This window comes from Ursus americanus, chromosome 26 (genome assembly GCF_024610735.1).
Source record: "Ursus americanus isolate L20-20 chromosome 26, mUrsAme1.1.p, whole genome shotgun sequence".
Taxonomy (NCBI): domain Eukaryota; kingdom Metazoa; phylum Chordata; class Mammalia; order Carnivora; family Ursidae; genus Ursus; species Ursus americanus.
Window position 1 is genome coordinate 5,523,557 of NC_142152.1, and position 15,602 is coordinate 5,539,158.

The window sequence follows — 15,602 nt, forward strand, 5'->3', positions numbered from 1 at the left end:
CCATCTCTTCCAGATTGCTTAACTTATTGGCATAAAGCTGTTGATAAAAGTTTCTAATAATCCTTCCAATTTCATTGGTGTTGGTTGTGGCCTCTCGCCTTTCATTCATAATTTTATTAATTTGGGTCCTTTCTCTATTCTTTTGGATAAGTCTTGCCAGCGGTGTGTCAATTTTATTTACTCTTTCAAAGAACCAGCTTCTAGTTCTGTTGATCTGCTCTACTGTGCTCCTGGTTTCTAATTCATTGATTTCTGCTCTAATCTTGGTCAACTGCTTCCTCGTGCGTGGATTAGGCCTGTCCCTCTGTTGCTGTTCCAGCTTCTTGAGGTGAGAATATAAAAACTGCATTTTAGATTTTTCTATTCTTTTGAGTGAGGCTTGGATGGCTATGTATTTCCCCCTTAGGACTGCCTTTGCAGTATCCCATAGGTTTTGGACCGTTGTGTTTTCATTTTTGTTGTTCTTCATAAATTGTTTAAATTGATTTTTGATTTCCCGGTTTATCGAATCATTCTTGAGCAGGATGGTTCTTAGTCTCCAACTGTTTGAGTTTCTTCCAAATTTTTCCTTGTGGTTGAGTTTCAATTTCAAAGCGTTGTGGTCTGAGAATATGAGGGAATAATTTCAGTCTTTTGGTATCAGTTGAGACCTGTTTTGTGACCCAGAACATGGTCTATTCTTGAGAATGTTCCATGGGCATTAGAATAGAATGAGTATTCTTTGGTTCTGGTGTGTAGTGTTCTATATATATCTATGAGGTCCAACTCGTCGAGTGTGGCATTCAAAGCTCTTGTTTCTTTGTCAATTTTCTGCTTAGGTGCTCTATTTCTGATAGTGGAGTGTTGAGGTCCCCTACTATTAATGAATTTTTATCTATATGTCTCTTTATTGTGGTTAAGAGTTGGCTTGTGTATCTTGCTGCTCCCCTGTTGGGTCGCATATATATATTTATAATTGTCATATCCACTTGTTGGATACATCCTTTAAGAATAATATAGTGCCCTTCTGTATGTCTAACTATGGTCTTTAGTTTAAAATCCGACCTGTCTGATATGAGAATTGCTACCCCAGCTTTCTTTTGAGGTCCATTGGCATGAAAGATGGTATTCCATCCCTTTACTTTCAGTCTGGATGTATCTTTAGGTCCAAAATTAGTCTCTTGTAGACAGCAAATAGATGGGTCATGTCTTTTTATCCAGTCTGCAACCCTGTGGTGCTTTATGGGAGCATTTAGGCCATTTACATTGAGACTGATTATTGAGAGATATGATTTTAATGATGCCATGTTGCCTGTAAAGTCTTTGTTTCTATAGACTATGACTTTCTGTTCTGTATCATTCTTGGGGCCTTTTTACTTTTATAGAACCCTCCCCCTTAATATCTCCTGTAGGGCTGGTTTCGTGGTTACGAAATTGGTTAGTGACTGGCGATTCTGGAAGGTCTTTATTTCTCCATCAATTCTGAATGACAGCCTTGCTGGATAAAGGATCCTTGGCTGCATGTTTTTCTCTGAAAGAGCTTTAAAAATGCCCCCCCTCAACCCTTTCTCTCATTCCAGATCTGTGTAGACAGGTCTGACGTAATTCTGATACCTTTGCCTTGGTACGTGAGAAATTTCTTTCCCTTGGCTGCTTTCACCATCAATTCTGAATGACAGCCTTGCTGGATAAAGGATCCTTGGCTGCATGTTTTTCTCTGAAAGAGCTTTAAAAATGTCCCCCCAACCCTTTCTCTCATTCCAGGTCTGTGTAGACAGGTCTGACGTAATTCTAATACCTTTGCCTTGGTACATGAGAAATTTCTTTGCCCTGGCCGCTTTCAATACTGTATCCTTGGATCTAATGTTTGTGAAATGCACTATGACGTGACGTGGCGTAGGTTTGTCGTGGTTGAGCTTGGGAGGGGTCCTCTCTGCCTCTTGGACACGAATGTTTGTTTCCCTTGCTAGATTAGAGAAGTTTTCAGCTACAATTTGTTAAAATATCTCTTCTAGACCTCTGTTTTTCTCCACCCCCTCGGGGATGCCAATGATTCTGACATTGGAACGTTTCATTGAGTCAGTAATCTCCCATAACCTACATTCTTGAGATTGGATTTTTTTGAGCCAAGTTTCTATTTTAGCTTTCTCTTCTACTAACCCATCCTCCAATTCGCAGATACATCCTTCTGCCTCATTCACCCTGGCCGTCAGAGCCTCTAGTTTTGACTGCATTTGGTTCATAGAATTTTTATTTTCTGCCAGATTTGCTCTCATTTCTGCCCTTAGAGATTCTATATTCTCATTAACATTTTCGTTAATACTTTTTTCAAGTCTACACATCATCTTGACCATTGTTACTCTGAACTCCATTTCTGATAATTTGGTTATATCCATATCCATTAGTTCTGTGGCAGAGGCCACAGACTCATTGTCTTTTCTTTGCTGGGGGGGACTTCTCCTTCTCGTCATTCTGATGAGGAGAGGTTGTGGGGTTGTCCAGAGCCCAAATTATTGACCGGGACCCAGGCAGTGCGCACTTGTTTTATAGGGACCTTAGGGATGTGGGGTTCTTGATTTTTCAGCCTGCCTTCTGGGGGAGGGGCCTGCCGCGCCAATACTCAGTCAACCCTGTTTGGGTAGAGTCTCTGTGTCCCCTGCGAGGGGGGGATGGGGATGGGCACACTGTGAGCCGGTATTTCCAGGCTTTTGTTCTCTGGTGCTTTCCCTGGCGGTTTGTTGTGCCTCTTCTGAGAGTCAGAGCAGCAGTTGCCAAATCTCAGCCTCTGTCTCAGAACAGAGGGATCGCGGACCGTTCTCCACTGATGTTCTGGCCTCTGTAACTCTGTTACTGTTGGTGCTGCTCAACCCTGCAGCATCCGGGATGTGCGCCCCACACCCGGCGTCCCAGCCCTCACTTCCAGGGCCGGCGCGTTTCTGTCCTTTGTGTTTCTAACACTGCAGTCGCCCTCGCGCGCTCCGGAGCTCCATCTCAGTGTGGTTCGCAGGCGCTCCGAAGCTGAAAGAGGGGTCCCCTACTCCTCCTCCATCTTAACTCCTGCCCCCACAAGTTCTTTCCGATAGTTCTGTAAGTCACTTTGTCAGAATAGTCTTAAATATATTTAAGTACAGTTTTTGAGCAAAGTCTTTTAAATGTTTATTTTTCTTGTCTAGTTTCTAGCTTACAGTTTTAGGTAGAGGCCTTCTTTTGACTTTTTGCCTCGGCAAACTAGAGTTGATGTTTTTCTTTTCTTTGGTACTTATAGACACAGGGAATAACCAGTGTATTTTAAAGACTTTGCCTCAAAATACTCTTCAGGAAAATTAATACAAAGCAAGGCAAAATGGTGATCGTGTGACCTTTTATAACATGCAAGTTTTTTATTTCATTTTATTTTATTTTATTTTATTTTAACAAAGATTTTATTTATTTATTTGTCAGAGAAAGAGAGAGAGCGCACAAGCAGGGGGAGTGGCAGGCAGAGGGGGAAGCAGGCTCCCTGATGAGCAAGGAGCCCGATGTGGGACTCAATCCCAGGACCCTGGGATCATGACCTGAGCCAAAGGCAGATGCTTCACCCACTGAGCCACCCAGGTGCCCCAAGTTTTTTTTTTTTTTTTTTTTTTAAGATTTTATTTATTTACTTGTCAGAGAGTGAGCACAAGCAAGGGGAGAGGGAGAGGGAGAAGCAGACTCCCTGCTGAGCAGGGAGCCCGATATGGGACTTGATCCCAGGACCGATCATGACCTGAGCCGAAGGCAGATACTTAACTGAACCACCCACATGCCCCAACCATTCTGGACTTTTTAATTAGCCCTCCTGCTAACCTCTTGGAAAACAGACTATTTGATGAAACCACACACAATTAATTAAATCCCAGACATTTTACAACTCTGTAAATGTAAAGGTTAGTGCATAGAAAGCTGATAAAGTGAAATGATTTTTTGGGAGGAGGGGGGTAGCTGGGGAATAAAGTTGCAAAGAGAAGTTATGTTTTTACTGCTCTGTACATTAGCCAGCATTCCTTTTCTCATTCAGCACTTCTGATTGAACTGTCATTCTGCTGATTCCCTCGTTAATGAATTAAAACTTTGACGCATGATTACTGTTTTTTATAAAAATTAATATTTTTAACATTGTGGGACTTGTGCTGACAGTACCGCAAAGCTTGCTGTAAGTCACTGAGTCTCAGGATACGATAAGCAGTGGTTTAGTCAGCTGCTTTGCTACTCCCAAGGTAGACTTCCAGTTTCCCGTCCCAGAGTGGGGGAAGCCTGGTTATTCTCATCTCATGGCAATTCTATGGTAGCCCCACACTTTTGCTGAGGGTTAATTGTTTGTACTTTTTTTTTGTGCTACTAGCTTCTTTATTTTTCAGGTGATGAAGAGTTGCAAATAAAGGTGACATGCTTAAAACACAGAAGGGTATTTATTTATTTATTAGCAAGATATAGGTCCTATCGTTTATCTTACAAAATCTAGTCAGCAAGCTATACTATATATACATAGCATATTCTGATCTATGGCTAAACATGGTAATGTTCTGGAAGGGTTTTTACTTTCCCCTATTTTTTAAAATGAGAATTTTAAAATGTCCAGTTACTTTCTCTCTCTCTCTCTCTCTCTTTTTTTTCTATACTTTTTGTGTATTTGATACATTGGAGATGTTTTAGTACTCATCTATTCATGGATAGCAAGATGGTGAGGAGTCCTACTTAGACCTGGTATGACAGGGAGGGACCATGCATTCAGAGTACAGTAGTTTTGTGACATAGTTGGCTATAACTTTGGGTTGTCTCCTAATGGGAGAGAGGTGAATGCATTTTTTCTTTCATTTGTTCATTCTTTTATTCAGCAAATATTGAATGCCTTCTATGTGCTAGACACTATTCTGGTTGCTGGAGCTGTAACACTGGATAAGTCTAATATATTAATCATTACATCATGTTGGTCCTGAATTTGTTTGAAATTATATGTTGGTTAAGGAAGGTGTATAGGATAGGTAGTATAAGAGGTGGCATGCCATGGGGACACCAGAACTTTCTGTTACCTCCCCATACTCCTCTCTTAAAGAATCTGTGTATAGCCCAAGGATGTTACCCCTTCACCCCACACATATTACTGTCAGATCAGAGGTGGCCACCTGATCTAGGGTCAACCAGCCCACTGACTTACCTGAGCAAATGAGAGCCCCTCTCCCAGGAACTTGGATTTGGGCATGGAGAAATGGGATTATACAGTGTTTTGGCTGCTTTGCTTATAGGAATGTTTTGGCCATGTAGGAGTAAAGCAGAGAAAGTTGTGTTTATAAAGAGAGTTGGGAGCTGAAAACTATTAATGGCAAAAGGAAGGTTCCTTGAACTCTTGCTGATCCAATTACTTGAATTTTCCTTGTGTTCTATAATATGTACTTCTACACTTCCAGTAAGCCCCCTTTTTGGTTTCTGTTACCTACAACCAATGATCTCTGATTAAATAACTTTCCAAAATTACTTTATTGTTTCAGAATTTATGATAGGATGTTCAACCTCAGCTGGGTCCTCCTGCTTTCAATACTTTACTTTTAATATACGTGACTATTTACTTTTAATATACATGACTATATGAGACCCTAAATAGTTCAAAAGTTAAGTACTTTGAGTTTAAGAGTTCAAAAGTTGGGGCACCTGGGTGGCACAGTCGTTAGGCGTCTGCCTTCGGCTCAGGGCGTGATCCCACCGTTCTGGGATAGAGCCCCACATCAGGCTCCTCTGCTGGGAGCCTGCTGCTTCCTCTCCCACTTCCCCTGCTTGTGTTCCCTCTCTCGCTGGCTCTCTCTCTGTCAAATAAATAAATAAAATCTTAAAAAAAAAAGAGTTCAAAAGTTCAGTGCTTTAATTGGGCCTTGGCAGTATAATTTCTTTGTCTGAAGTACCCATTTGTCTTATCTTCTTGGAGAAGTCATTCTCTGTTTTTAACTCTGTGATCTTCCTTTCCCTTTCCTTCTTCTCTCTGACTTGAGGCAGAAGGAAATAGTTCTTTGTTTCTCATAGTACTTTGTATATTATAGCACTCACAGACTACATTTTAAAAAACTAAATGTATTTCCTTTAAGCCCCTTAAGGATTTGAATCATCTTATTCATCTTAGTCTTTTGTATTTGGTACAGGGCCTAACACAGAGTAGGCTTTAAGTAATATTTGATTGTTTCTTTAATCATTAAATCTACTAGAAATTAGTTTGTAATTAAATTTGAAATCAGTGAACCTCATCTCTCAGTGTGAGCATGTATCAAGAATTAAAATAACTTTTTAAAAAAATAAAAATTTGCAGTATTTTGCCAAACCCTGCTAATGCCATATGGAGATTTTTAAAATGCTATTTTAATTTTGGCAAACCTTACTTACCCACTATAAGTTTATCTTTGAATTCTCATATTGAAGGGATGCCAGAACTCAAATTATAAACCATATTTGCTGAGTTTTGTAATATTTCAGATACAAACTCACAAACTCCCACAAACTGTCACATGGTTTCTATCTTAAGACATGTTTTGGCTGAAGTTTATTCAAAACAGATTTGAGTTTAAATTAAACCTAGAAAATTTGTGTTACAAGGCTTTATTTAGCATGGATCTAGAAAAGCAACTACATTCGAAGATAATCTCCTTGTCCTCAAGGTGACAGTCTTTTATTTAAAAAAAAAAAATTGTGTGGACCTGTCTATAACCTAATTTAGAAGCTACCATATGAAAAAGTTTAGGAAAAAAATTTGCTTATACAACTCTAAAACCGTTTATATCTTTTTTTAATGCTTAGGTTCATTTTATTTTGTTTTACTGTTTAAGATTTTTACTAGAACAGTAATTCAAAAGCATGAGAGTTAAAGATATTTGGAACTATGTCTTTCTGGATGGTAGAAAGATAACACATTGAACTTCTTCAAGTGAGACTGTCCCTAATTTTTAATTTGTAGCACTGAGGATATCGAAAATGCACATCTCTACTTTTTTCATTGTAAACAAGTCTTGGATTTGACCGAACAATGTAGAAGAACACTGATGGAATGGCCGCTAACCACACTGAATATTCATCGATTTATTAAGACAATGGAAGCGCCTCTGGTGGTATGTTTTATTTTATTATTTTTATTTTATTTTTATTATTTTTTAAAGATTTTATTTATTTGTTTTGAGGGAGAGAGAGAGAGAGAGAGCATGCATAAGCAGGGAAAGGGGTGAGGCAGAGAGAGAGAGAATCCCAATCACACTCCACGTTGAGTGTGGAGCCCAATGCTGGACCTGACTCCATGGCCCTGAGATCATGACCTGAGTCAAAACCAAGAGTCGGAGGCTCAGCTGACTGAGCCACCCAGGCGCCCCATATGCTTCTTATTTTAATATATTAGGTAATTCATACATAAAATTTATTAAGTTTTAATTCACACATACACGTTTTAGTTAGATGAGCTCTATCTTTTTCCTTTTCCTTGGATGTACTTCTTTCACTGAGGGGGATTTAGGAGTAGTTACATAGTAAAGGGAAAATAAAAGATACACTATTCATGAAATGACATTTTAATGCCTGGAAACATTGTTGTATTGAAATCCAAATATAGCCTCGTATAAGTGGAAGTATTCTGTGGTAGTTTAAATGAACTGCGACCACTCCAAGATCACAAAGACCACATCATGGTTAAGGAAGGACCTCGTTTGTAAATGTGTTGATGACCACTTTAAAAGTTGGTAAATAGTGGGACTACAGTGCTTCTGTGCCCCACTTCCCTTAGCTAGCCTGGAAGGATTTCATAGAGATTTAAGTTTTTTTCCTGATTGTCTTGAGCATGTGTAAAACCTTCAGTAGGCCTTCTCACTCAGTACAACCTTTTTAAATAAAAATAGTGCACGTTTATTACAAATAATCCAAATGGTGCTGCAAAATATAAAGGAAAAAAAATTGTAAAGCCATCTATTCCAGTCACTCAGAAATGAAGTTAGACGACCATCACACCAGTCATGTCTGCACCCATACGGACACATACGGTGTCTGTGGGTGTGTGGATTAATGGACACATACTATTGCGTGTGCTAGGTTATAGTAAGAAATTTATACTCTTATTTGAATTTAGCAGAGGAAAAAGAAACTGATGCGAAATGAGGGGTTATGGACGTTTTAATATATCATTTGTTTGTTTGAGGGCTCTTTAGGAAGTATTGTTTTAATATTTCTTGAGTTCTTTATTATTTTTTTTCTTGAGTTCTTCATTTTGAGTCAGTTTTTGGTTGGATCTTGCCTTCAAATAAAAAAAAAACATATAAATTTTTTTCCTTTCCTTTCACATGGCAGAGGGGGCATGTATCTCCCTTCCCTGGGGAAAATACCCCCTGAATTTCTTTGATCTCCCATTTCAGCATAGAGCCCTGAGAGAGAGAGAGAGACCAGCTCAGTGTTCTTCACCAGTCTCCGTTCTCTCCAGACTCATTTCCTTTTTCCCCGATACCAAAATATTATTAAGAATTCTCAGGATTTTGGGGCACCTGGGTGGCTCAGTTGCTTAAGTGTCTGACTCTTGATTTTGGCTGGGCTCATGATCTCAGTGTTGTGGGATTGAGCTTTGGGTCGGGCTTACGTTGAGTGTGGAGCTTGCTTGGGACTCTCTCACCCTCTTCCTCCACCCCCCCACCCCCCACTGCCCTGCTCACGCACGCTCTCTCTCTCTCAAAAAAAAAAAAAAAAAAAAAAAAGTCAGGATTTTGTCTATTCACCAGTACTGCTTTTGCGATTGGGGGCAGGACTAGAACTCACCCCAAGCTTTACTAAAAATCTTTAGTTCCTTTTTTGGCTACTACATTCTGGCTTGAAGTCATGTCCCTTTCTTAAAGTTTCCACTCATTACTTTTATTTAGCTGTGCTTTAAAAGTATTGTATTTTTTTTTTTAAGATAATGAGGAGGGCAATTCTCCGATATTATTTCATTTTACTATGCATACATATCAGGAATTATGTAGTATTAAAGTTAAAAAACAAAAACTTTGAAGATTTCATAATGATTGGTATTCAATTAAGTGTGGCTTCCCTTGAAAGCAGGGTATCATGTACACTGTTTATATTGTACCTATGTCAGTGGCAGCCCCTGAAACCTACATTTCAGAAACAACAAGGTGAGTGGTATTCCTGGAACTGTGCAGTGCAGGGGACTCTGCTGTAAGCCACAGTTCACCCAAAAGGAATATTAATTTAGCAATCCAGTCCTTGCTACATTGGAGTTTATTTTAATGCTCTCACAAAATGATGCATCAGCATATTATTGCCTAAGTGTCTTATTTTCTTTAGACAACTAGGGAACCGGGATGTAGGATTCAGGCAGAGGTTCCAGAAGCCTGGCTAGACATGGGGATAGTAGCATGGAACCAAAAAAGATCTGAAAGGCAGAACTGAAGATCAGTGCCAGCTTGGAGAGTCAGGCTGAGAATCTAAACCTTGGTGTCAACCCAGAAAGGCCTGGCAGTCCAAAAACACAGGTTAGTGGATTTGTCCATATCAGAACAGAGCAGATGAATGTAAAGTACCGAAAAGGGAGACAAGCCTTGATGAAAAGTTCCCTGAGACTCTTGGTGGGATGGCTAAGGCTTAACCTTGCAGGAATGGGAAGATGATAAAGGGTTCTGAGCTAGTTTGGTCACTTTTACATTTTGGTACTTTAAACATTTGGCCGCATCAGTATTAGAGGTTGTTTTTGTTTTTGGAGAATATAGTGGAGGTTAAAAGTAAGGCCAATTGTCATGATAGAAAACACCTCTTAGAACAAGATTTGATGTACCTGGCTTATGCCTTTTGATGGTATAGTTAACTAGAAGGGGGTAGAGAGGTCCTGAAAGTTAGTCCCTAAATTTAATTACTTCGTACAAGTTCTTACCTAGAAGACTTAGTCGTAGTTTACTTTGGGTTAGTGTTTCTTACTCTGTTCTTATTTTCTCACAGCCCAACTGATGCTCATCTTCCCCTCTCACATTGCTCTTAACCATTCCTCCTTTATTGTCTTCCATATCAATCTATATACAGGCCTTTGGGGTTCAGTCATGGTTGGGTTTTGTATGGTTAGTAAGGCACGTTGTAAACGAGCCTAGGCTTATGGGTCCAGAATTTGAAAGAATTTGTGTGCTTACATTATTTGTAAACATTAATGAAAATATAAACTGGGATTTAGACTTTCTTGTAAACTTTTTGTGTGCCTGATCATTGTAATTATATGACTATATTTCACTTCTAAGCATATGAAAATAGGTACAGATTGGGATTTTGTGTGTGTGTGTGTGTGTGTGTGTGTGTGAAGTAGATGGGGGCTTGGACACTTAATTATTGTGGATATTTAACACCACTATGTCTTATAATCAGGTTGGGGGCATGTCATTTTAATCCTCACAAACTGAAAATAAATCTTGAGCATAGAATTTTTGAGTGGGTTTCAATCTTGAATTGATTAAGTGACATTCTGGCAGGTATGGAGTTACTCTAGATGCATTCTTAAGGTTTCCAACCAGAAAACAGACGGGAAGATGATTTGGTTATTGTCCTCTTGGCTAATACCAGGGACATTTTGGATGCTGATGGTTTTCTCTATATTGAACTCAGTTTATTCTAGTAGATAGAAAGTTTTATCTGAATACCAAGAAGACTCTTCAAGTGCAAATATCTGATAAAATGTTTAAAAATAGATAAATATGTAATATAATTTATCTGAAAAACTCCGTTTTTGTTTATACATGAGATAGCTGTCTCAGATTCAAGACAGTTAAATTAAACCTACTCCTTTCTATAAGTAATTAAAAGGATGCTATTATGGTTTATTCATTTAGCTTCTGTTATTCCTTGAAGAGTCATGTGGCAGTGTACAATATTATATAGCAGGGTGTTGGCTCCTTACATTATTGCCTCATTTCCTTTTTTTTTATTGTGGCAAAAAATACATAACAAATTTACCCTCTTAATTTATAAGTGTATAATATAGTATTGTTAACTCTGTGCACGTTGCTGTACAACAGATCTCTAAAACTTTTTCATCTTGAATGACTGAAACTCTATACCCATTGAGAAACATCCGCCATTTCCCTGTGTCTCCAGCCCTGGCAATCATTCTACTTTCTGTTTCTATGAATTTGATTATTTTAGAGACCTCTTATAAGTGGAATCAGGCAGTATTTGCCTTTTTGTAATTGGCTTATTTCACTTAACATAATGTCCTCAAGGTTCATCCATGTTGTAGTATTTGTCAGGATTACCTTTTTTTTTTATGTTGTAACTATTGGCATTTTTAAAAAGTTTTTATATAAATTCTAGTTAGTTAACATAATGGTGTAATATTAGTTTCAGGTGTATAATACAGTGATTCAGCACTTCCATATATCACCCCATGCTCATCACAAATGTACTCTTTAATTCCCATCACCTATTTTGCCCATCCCCCCACTGACCTCCCTCTGGAGGATTACCTTCTTTTTAAGACCATATAATATTCTATATTATATATATAATGAATTATATATATGTGTGTGTGTATACATACATATTATATATACATATATATATATATAACATTTTATCCATTCATCCAATAGTGAGTATTCAGGTTGCTTCCACATCTTGGCCATTGTGAATAATGCTGTAATGAACGTGGGTTTGCAATAACTCTTTGAGATCCTGTTTTTAATTCTTTTAAATACATACCCGGAAATGAACTTGCTGGATCATATGGTAGTTCTGTTTTTAATTTTTGGGGAACCTTCGTACTGTTTTCTATAGTGGCTACATCATTTTACATGCTCTCCAACAGGGTGCAAAAGTTTTTAATCTCTCCACATCCTTGCCAATACTTATTATTTGTGTCGTTGTTGTTTTGTTATTAGCCATCCTGATGATTTTGATAATGCCATTGTGTTTTTGCTTCGCATGTCCCCGATCAGTTTTTTATGTGATTGTTGCCCCTTTGCCTATCTTCTTTGGAGAAATGTCTATTCTGATCCTTTGCCCTTTTGTAGTTTGTTATTTTGTTGTTAAGTTGCAGGAGTTGTTTATTCTGGATATTAACGCCGTATCTGATACATGGTTTGCAGTGTTTTCTCCCATTCTGTAGGTTGCCTTTTCACTTTTGTTGTTTCTTCCCACAGTGCAGACATGTTTAAGTTTCATGTAGTTTCATTTGTCTATTTTTGCCTTTGTTGTCTGTGCCTGTGGTGTCATTTCCAAGAAATCATTTACATTCCGGTGTCTTGAAGGTGTTCCCTTATGTTTTCTTCTAGGAGTTTTATAGTTTCACTTAGGTCACTAGTCCATTTTGAGTTATTTTTGTATTTGGTGTAAGATGAAAATTCATCTTGATTCTTTCGCGTGTGGATATCTAGTTTTTCCAGCAGCATTTGTTGAGAAGAGTCTGTGTTACCCATTGTGTAGCCTTGGTGCCCTTGTCAAACATATTTGACCACAAATGCGAGAGCTTATTTCTGGGCTGTTCTCTTCTCTTAGTCAATGTCTGTCTTTATGCCAGTATTGCACTGTTTTGATTGCTGTATGTTTTGAAATCAGGAGTTGTGAGACCTCCAGCTTTATTTTTCCTCATGTTGTTTTGACTTTTTGGTGTCCCTTGAGATTTCATATGAATTTTAGGATTTTTTTTCTATTTCTGCAAAAAATGCCATTGCAATTTTGATAGGGATTGCATTGAATTTGTAGATGGCTTTGGGTACTGTGGACATTTTAACAGTATTAAATCTAATCCAAGAACATGAATGGATGTCTTCACATTAATTTGTGTCATCTTTAATTTCTTTCGGCAATGTTTTGTAGCTTTCATTTTGTAAGTCTTCTTTCTTGGTTAAGCTTATTCCTAAATATTTTATTCTTTTTGATGCTATTATAAATGGGATTATTTTCTTAAATTTCCTTTTTTGGAGAGTTCCTTATTAGTGCATAAAAACACAATTGATTTTTCAGTGTTGATTTTGTATCCTGCAACTTTGTTGAATTCATTCACTAATTCTTTTTTTTTGTGGAATCTTTAGGCTTTTTTACATACAAGATCATGTCATCTGTGAACAGTGATAATTTTGCGTTTTCTTTTCCAATTCGTATGCTTTTTATTCGTTTATTTTTTGCTTAGTTGCTCTGGCTATGACTTCCAGTACTTCATTGAATAGAAGTGGCAATGGTGGGCACCCCTGCTTTCTTTGTTCCTGATCGTAGAGGAAAAGCTTTCAGTTTTTCACTATTGAGTATGAAGTTAGTTGTGGCCTTTTCATATATGACATTTATTATGTTAAGATAGTTTTCTCCTATTCTTAGTCTGTTGAATGTTTTTATTGTGAAAGAGTGTTGAATTTTGTCAAATATTTTTTCTTCATCAGTTGAGATGATGATGTGATTTTTGTCCTTTGTCCTGTTAATGTAGTATATTACATTGATTTTGAACCATCCTTGCATCCCAGGGGTAAATTCTACTTGGTCATGGGTTTAATTTTTTCTAATGTGCTGTTGAATTCAGTTTACAAGTAATTTGTTGAGGATATTTGCATTACTATTCATGAGGGATATTGGTCTATAGTTTTTTGGTAGTATCTTTGTCTGGCTTTGGTATCAGAGTAATGTTGGCCTCATACAATGATTTTGGAAATGTTTCCTACTCTTCATTTTTTGGGAAGAGTTTGAGGAGGATTGGCATCAGTTCTTCTTTGTGTTTGATAGAATTTTCCAGTGAAGCCATCTGGCCCTGGGTTTTTCTTTGTTGGGAGGTTTTTGATTACTGATTCAATCTCCTTATTATATGTCTATTCACATTTTCTATTTCTACATGATTCAGTCTTGGTAGATTATATGTATCTGGGAATTTATCCATGTCTTCTAGTTTATTTAATTTTTAGGTGTACAGTAGTTCTTTGCAGTCTGTTATAATTCTTTTTTTCTTGATATCCCTTTTTTGAAAATTAATTTCTAAGTTAAATAATTTAATAGTAATTTATGAATTTTAGAAAGATATTGGTGGGGCCCCTGGGTGGCTCAATTGGTTGGGCATCTGACTCTTGATTTCGGCTCAGGTCATGATCTCAGGGTCATGAGATCGAGACCCATGTTGGGCTCTGCACTCAGCTTGAAGTCTGCTTGTCCCTCCCTCTCTGCACCTCCCCCTGCTCTCTTACTTTCTCTCTCTCTCAAATAAATAAATAAGATCTTTAAAAAAAAGGAAAAGAAAAATATTGGTAATCCTCTGCAATGCAAGAGTGTTTTTGTCACTTTTATATATTCTATCAATTTATGTATATAATCTATATTTTACATAAAATACATAAAAGTATTTTTTTCAAAAATTTTATTTATTTATTTGTCAGAGAGAGAGTGAACACAAGCAGGTGGAGCGGCAGGTAGAGGGAGAAGCAGGCTCCCAGGTGAGCGAGGAGCCTGATGCGGGACTCCATCCCAGGACCCTGGGATCATGACCTGAGTTGAAGGCAGATGCTTACCTGACTGAGCCACCCAGGCATCTCTATATAAAAGTATTTTTATAGATACATAAATTTATTAATTGCAATTTTTATGGTACTACTTTATTACTTTTTCTGCCTATCAGGGACTTCGATTTTGTCTTTTGTCTAATAGAATGGATTATAACTTTTATGATTAAGAAACCACCAGTTTTAAAAAGAATTATATCAGTTTGTATGGAAAGGGATAGAAACAGCACAAAATGAAAACAGTTCTTTGGACCCCCAAATTTCTATGGGCAGGAAAAGGCTGAGAAATCAACTCAGCTGCAAACACAGCACCTTTTTTGTAAACAAGAAAGAATGAATTGGAGGACAAAGAGCCCAGAGTTTGTAATTGAGCCTCAGAGAACAACTCTTATGGGGCAGGACTAAGCCATGATCAGATAACTGGCAACATACACCTGGGTGGACTACGGAATCCCTGTGCCCTAATGATTACTCTGTAATCATTCTTTCTCTCCTTTCAAACAGTAGTGTGTATCGTCATTATCCTATGTCTGTTTAGTCATTATCTGTTGAGTACGTACTAGGGACAAATAACTTGTCTCCTTAGTTCACAGGCTTTAAGATTGAGAACAGTTCTCAAGATGCTATATCTATGGGACCACACTAGAGAAACCCCATCTACAGCTAGACGTGAATGTAGATGGTGAGATCTTAGACTTTGCATTTATCTCAAAATCTGGTGGGATGAGGCCTGGGTGGAGTGTGAATTGTTACATCCAGAGGGCAGACTACTGACTTCAACAATTCACATTTCTCCCACTTGCAAAATACACTGACTCCTCTCTCTAAGACGTCCGAAGCCTCATCCCATCGGAATTTGATTGTATATTCCAAAGATGGCAATAACAACATTTCCTATCCCATAGGCTCTTCTTATCATGTGACCTTATCACTGTGCCTATCCCGTGGAGTCTATGTCCCCTCTCCTTGAAGCTGATTGGGCCTCTGTGGACTGTCTTAACCATTAGAATAGGGCTAAAGTGATGATCTGTGACTTTTGAGGTCTGTCATAAGATGCCCTGTGCTTCTCCTTTGCTCTGTTTGGTTGCTAATTCTTGAAACTTAGGTACCTTGGTGTAAGACTAAATCTGAGGAGAAGCCTTGATG

The 15,602-nt window shown here is 38.0% G+C and overlaps 1 protein-coding gene across 2 annotated transcripts in view; it reads left to right on the plus strand.

The window, feature by feature from the left end:
* Window positions 1–15,602, plus strand: part of TXNDC16 (thioredoxin domain containing 16) — a 107,908-nt gene that overhangs the window by 44,768 nt on the left and 47,538 nt on the right. For both annotated transcript variants that reach the window (XR_006781961.2, XM_045810385.2), the window contains exon 9: window positions 6,935–7,085. Coding sequence is in view for 1 of the 2 variants with exons in the window: in XM_045810385.2 (XP_045666341.2) it covers window positions 6,935–7,085 (151 nt within the window). In the remaining variant the exon portion in view is untranslated. The remainder of the gene's footprint in view (window positions 1–6,934; window positions 7,086–15,602) is intronic.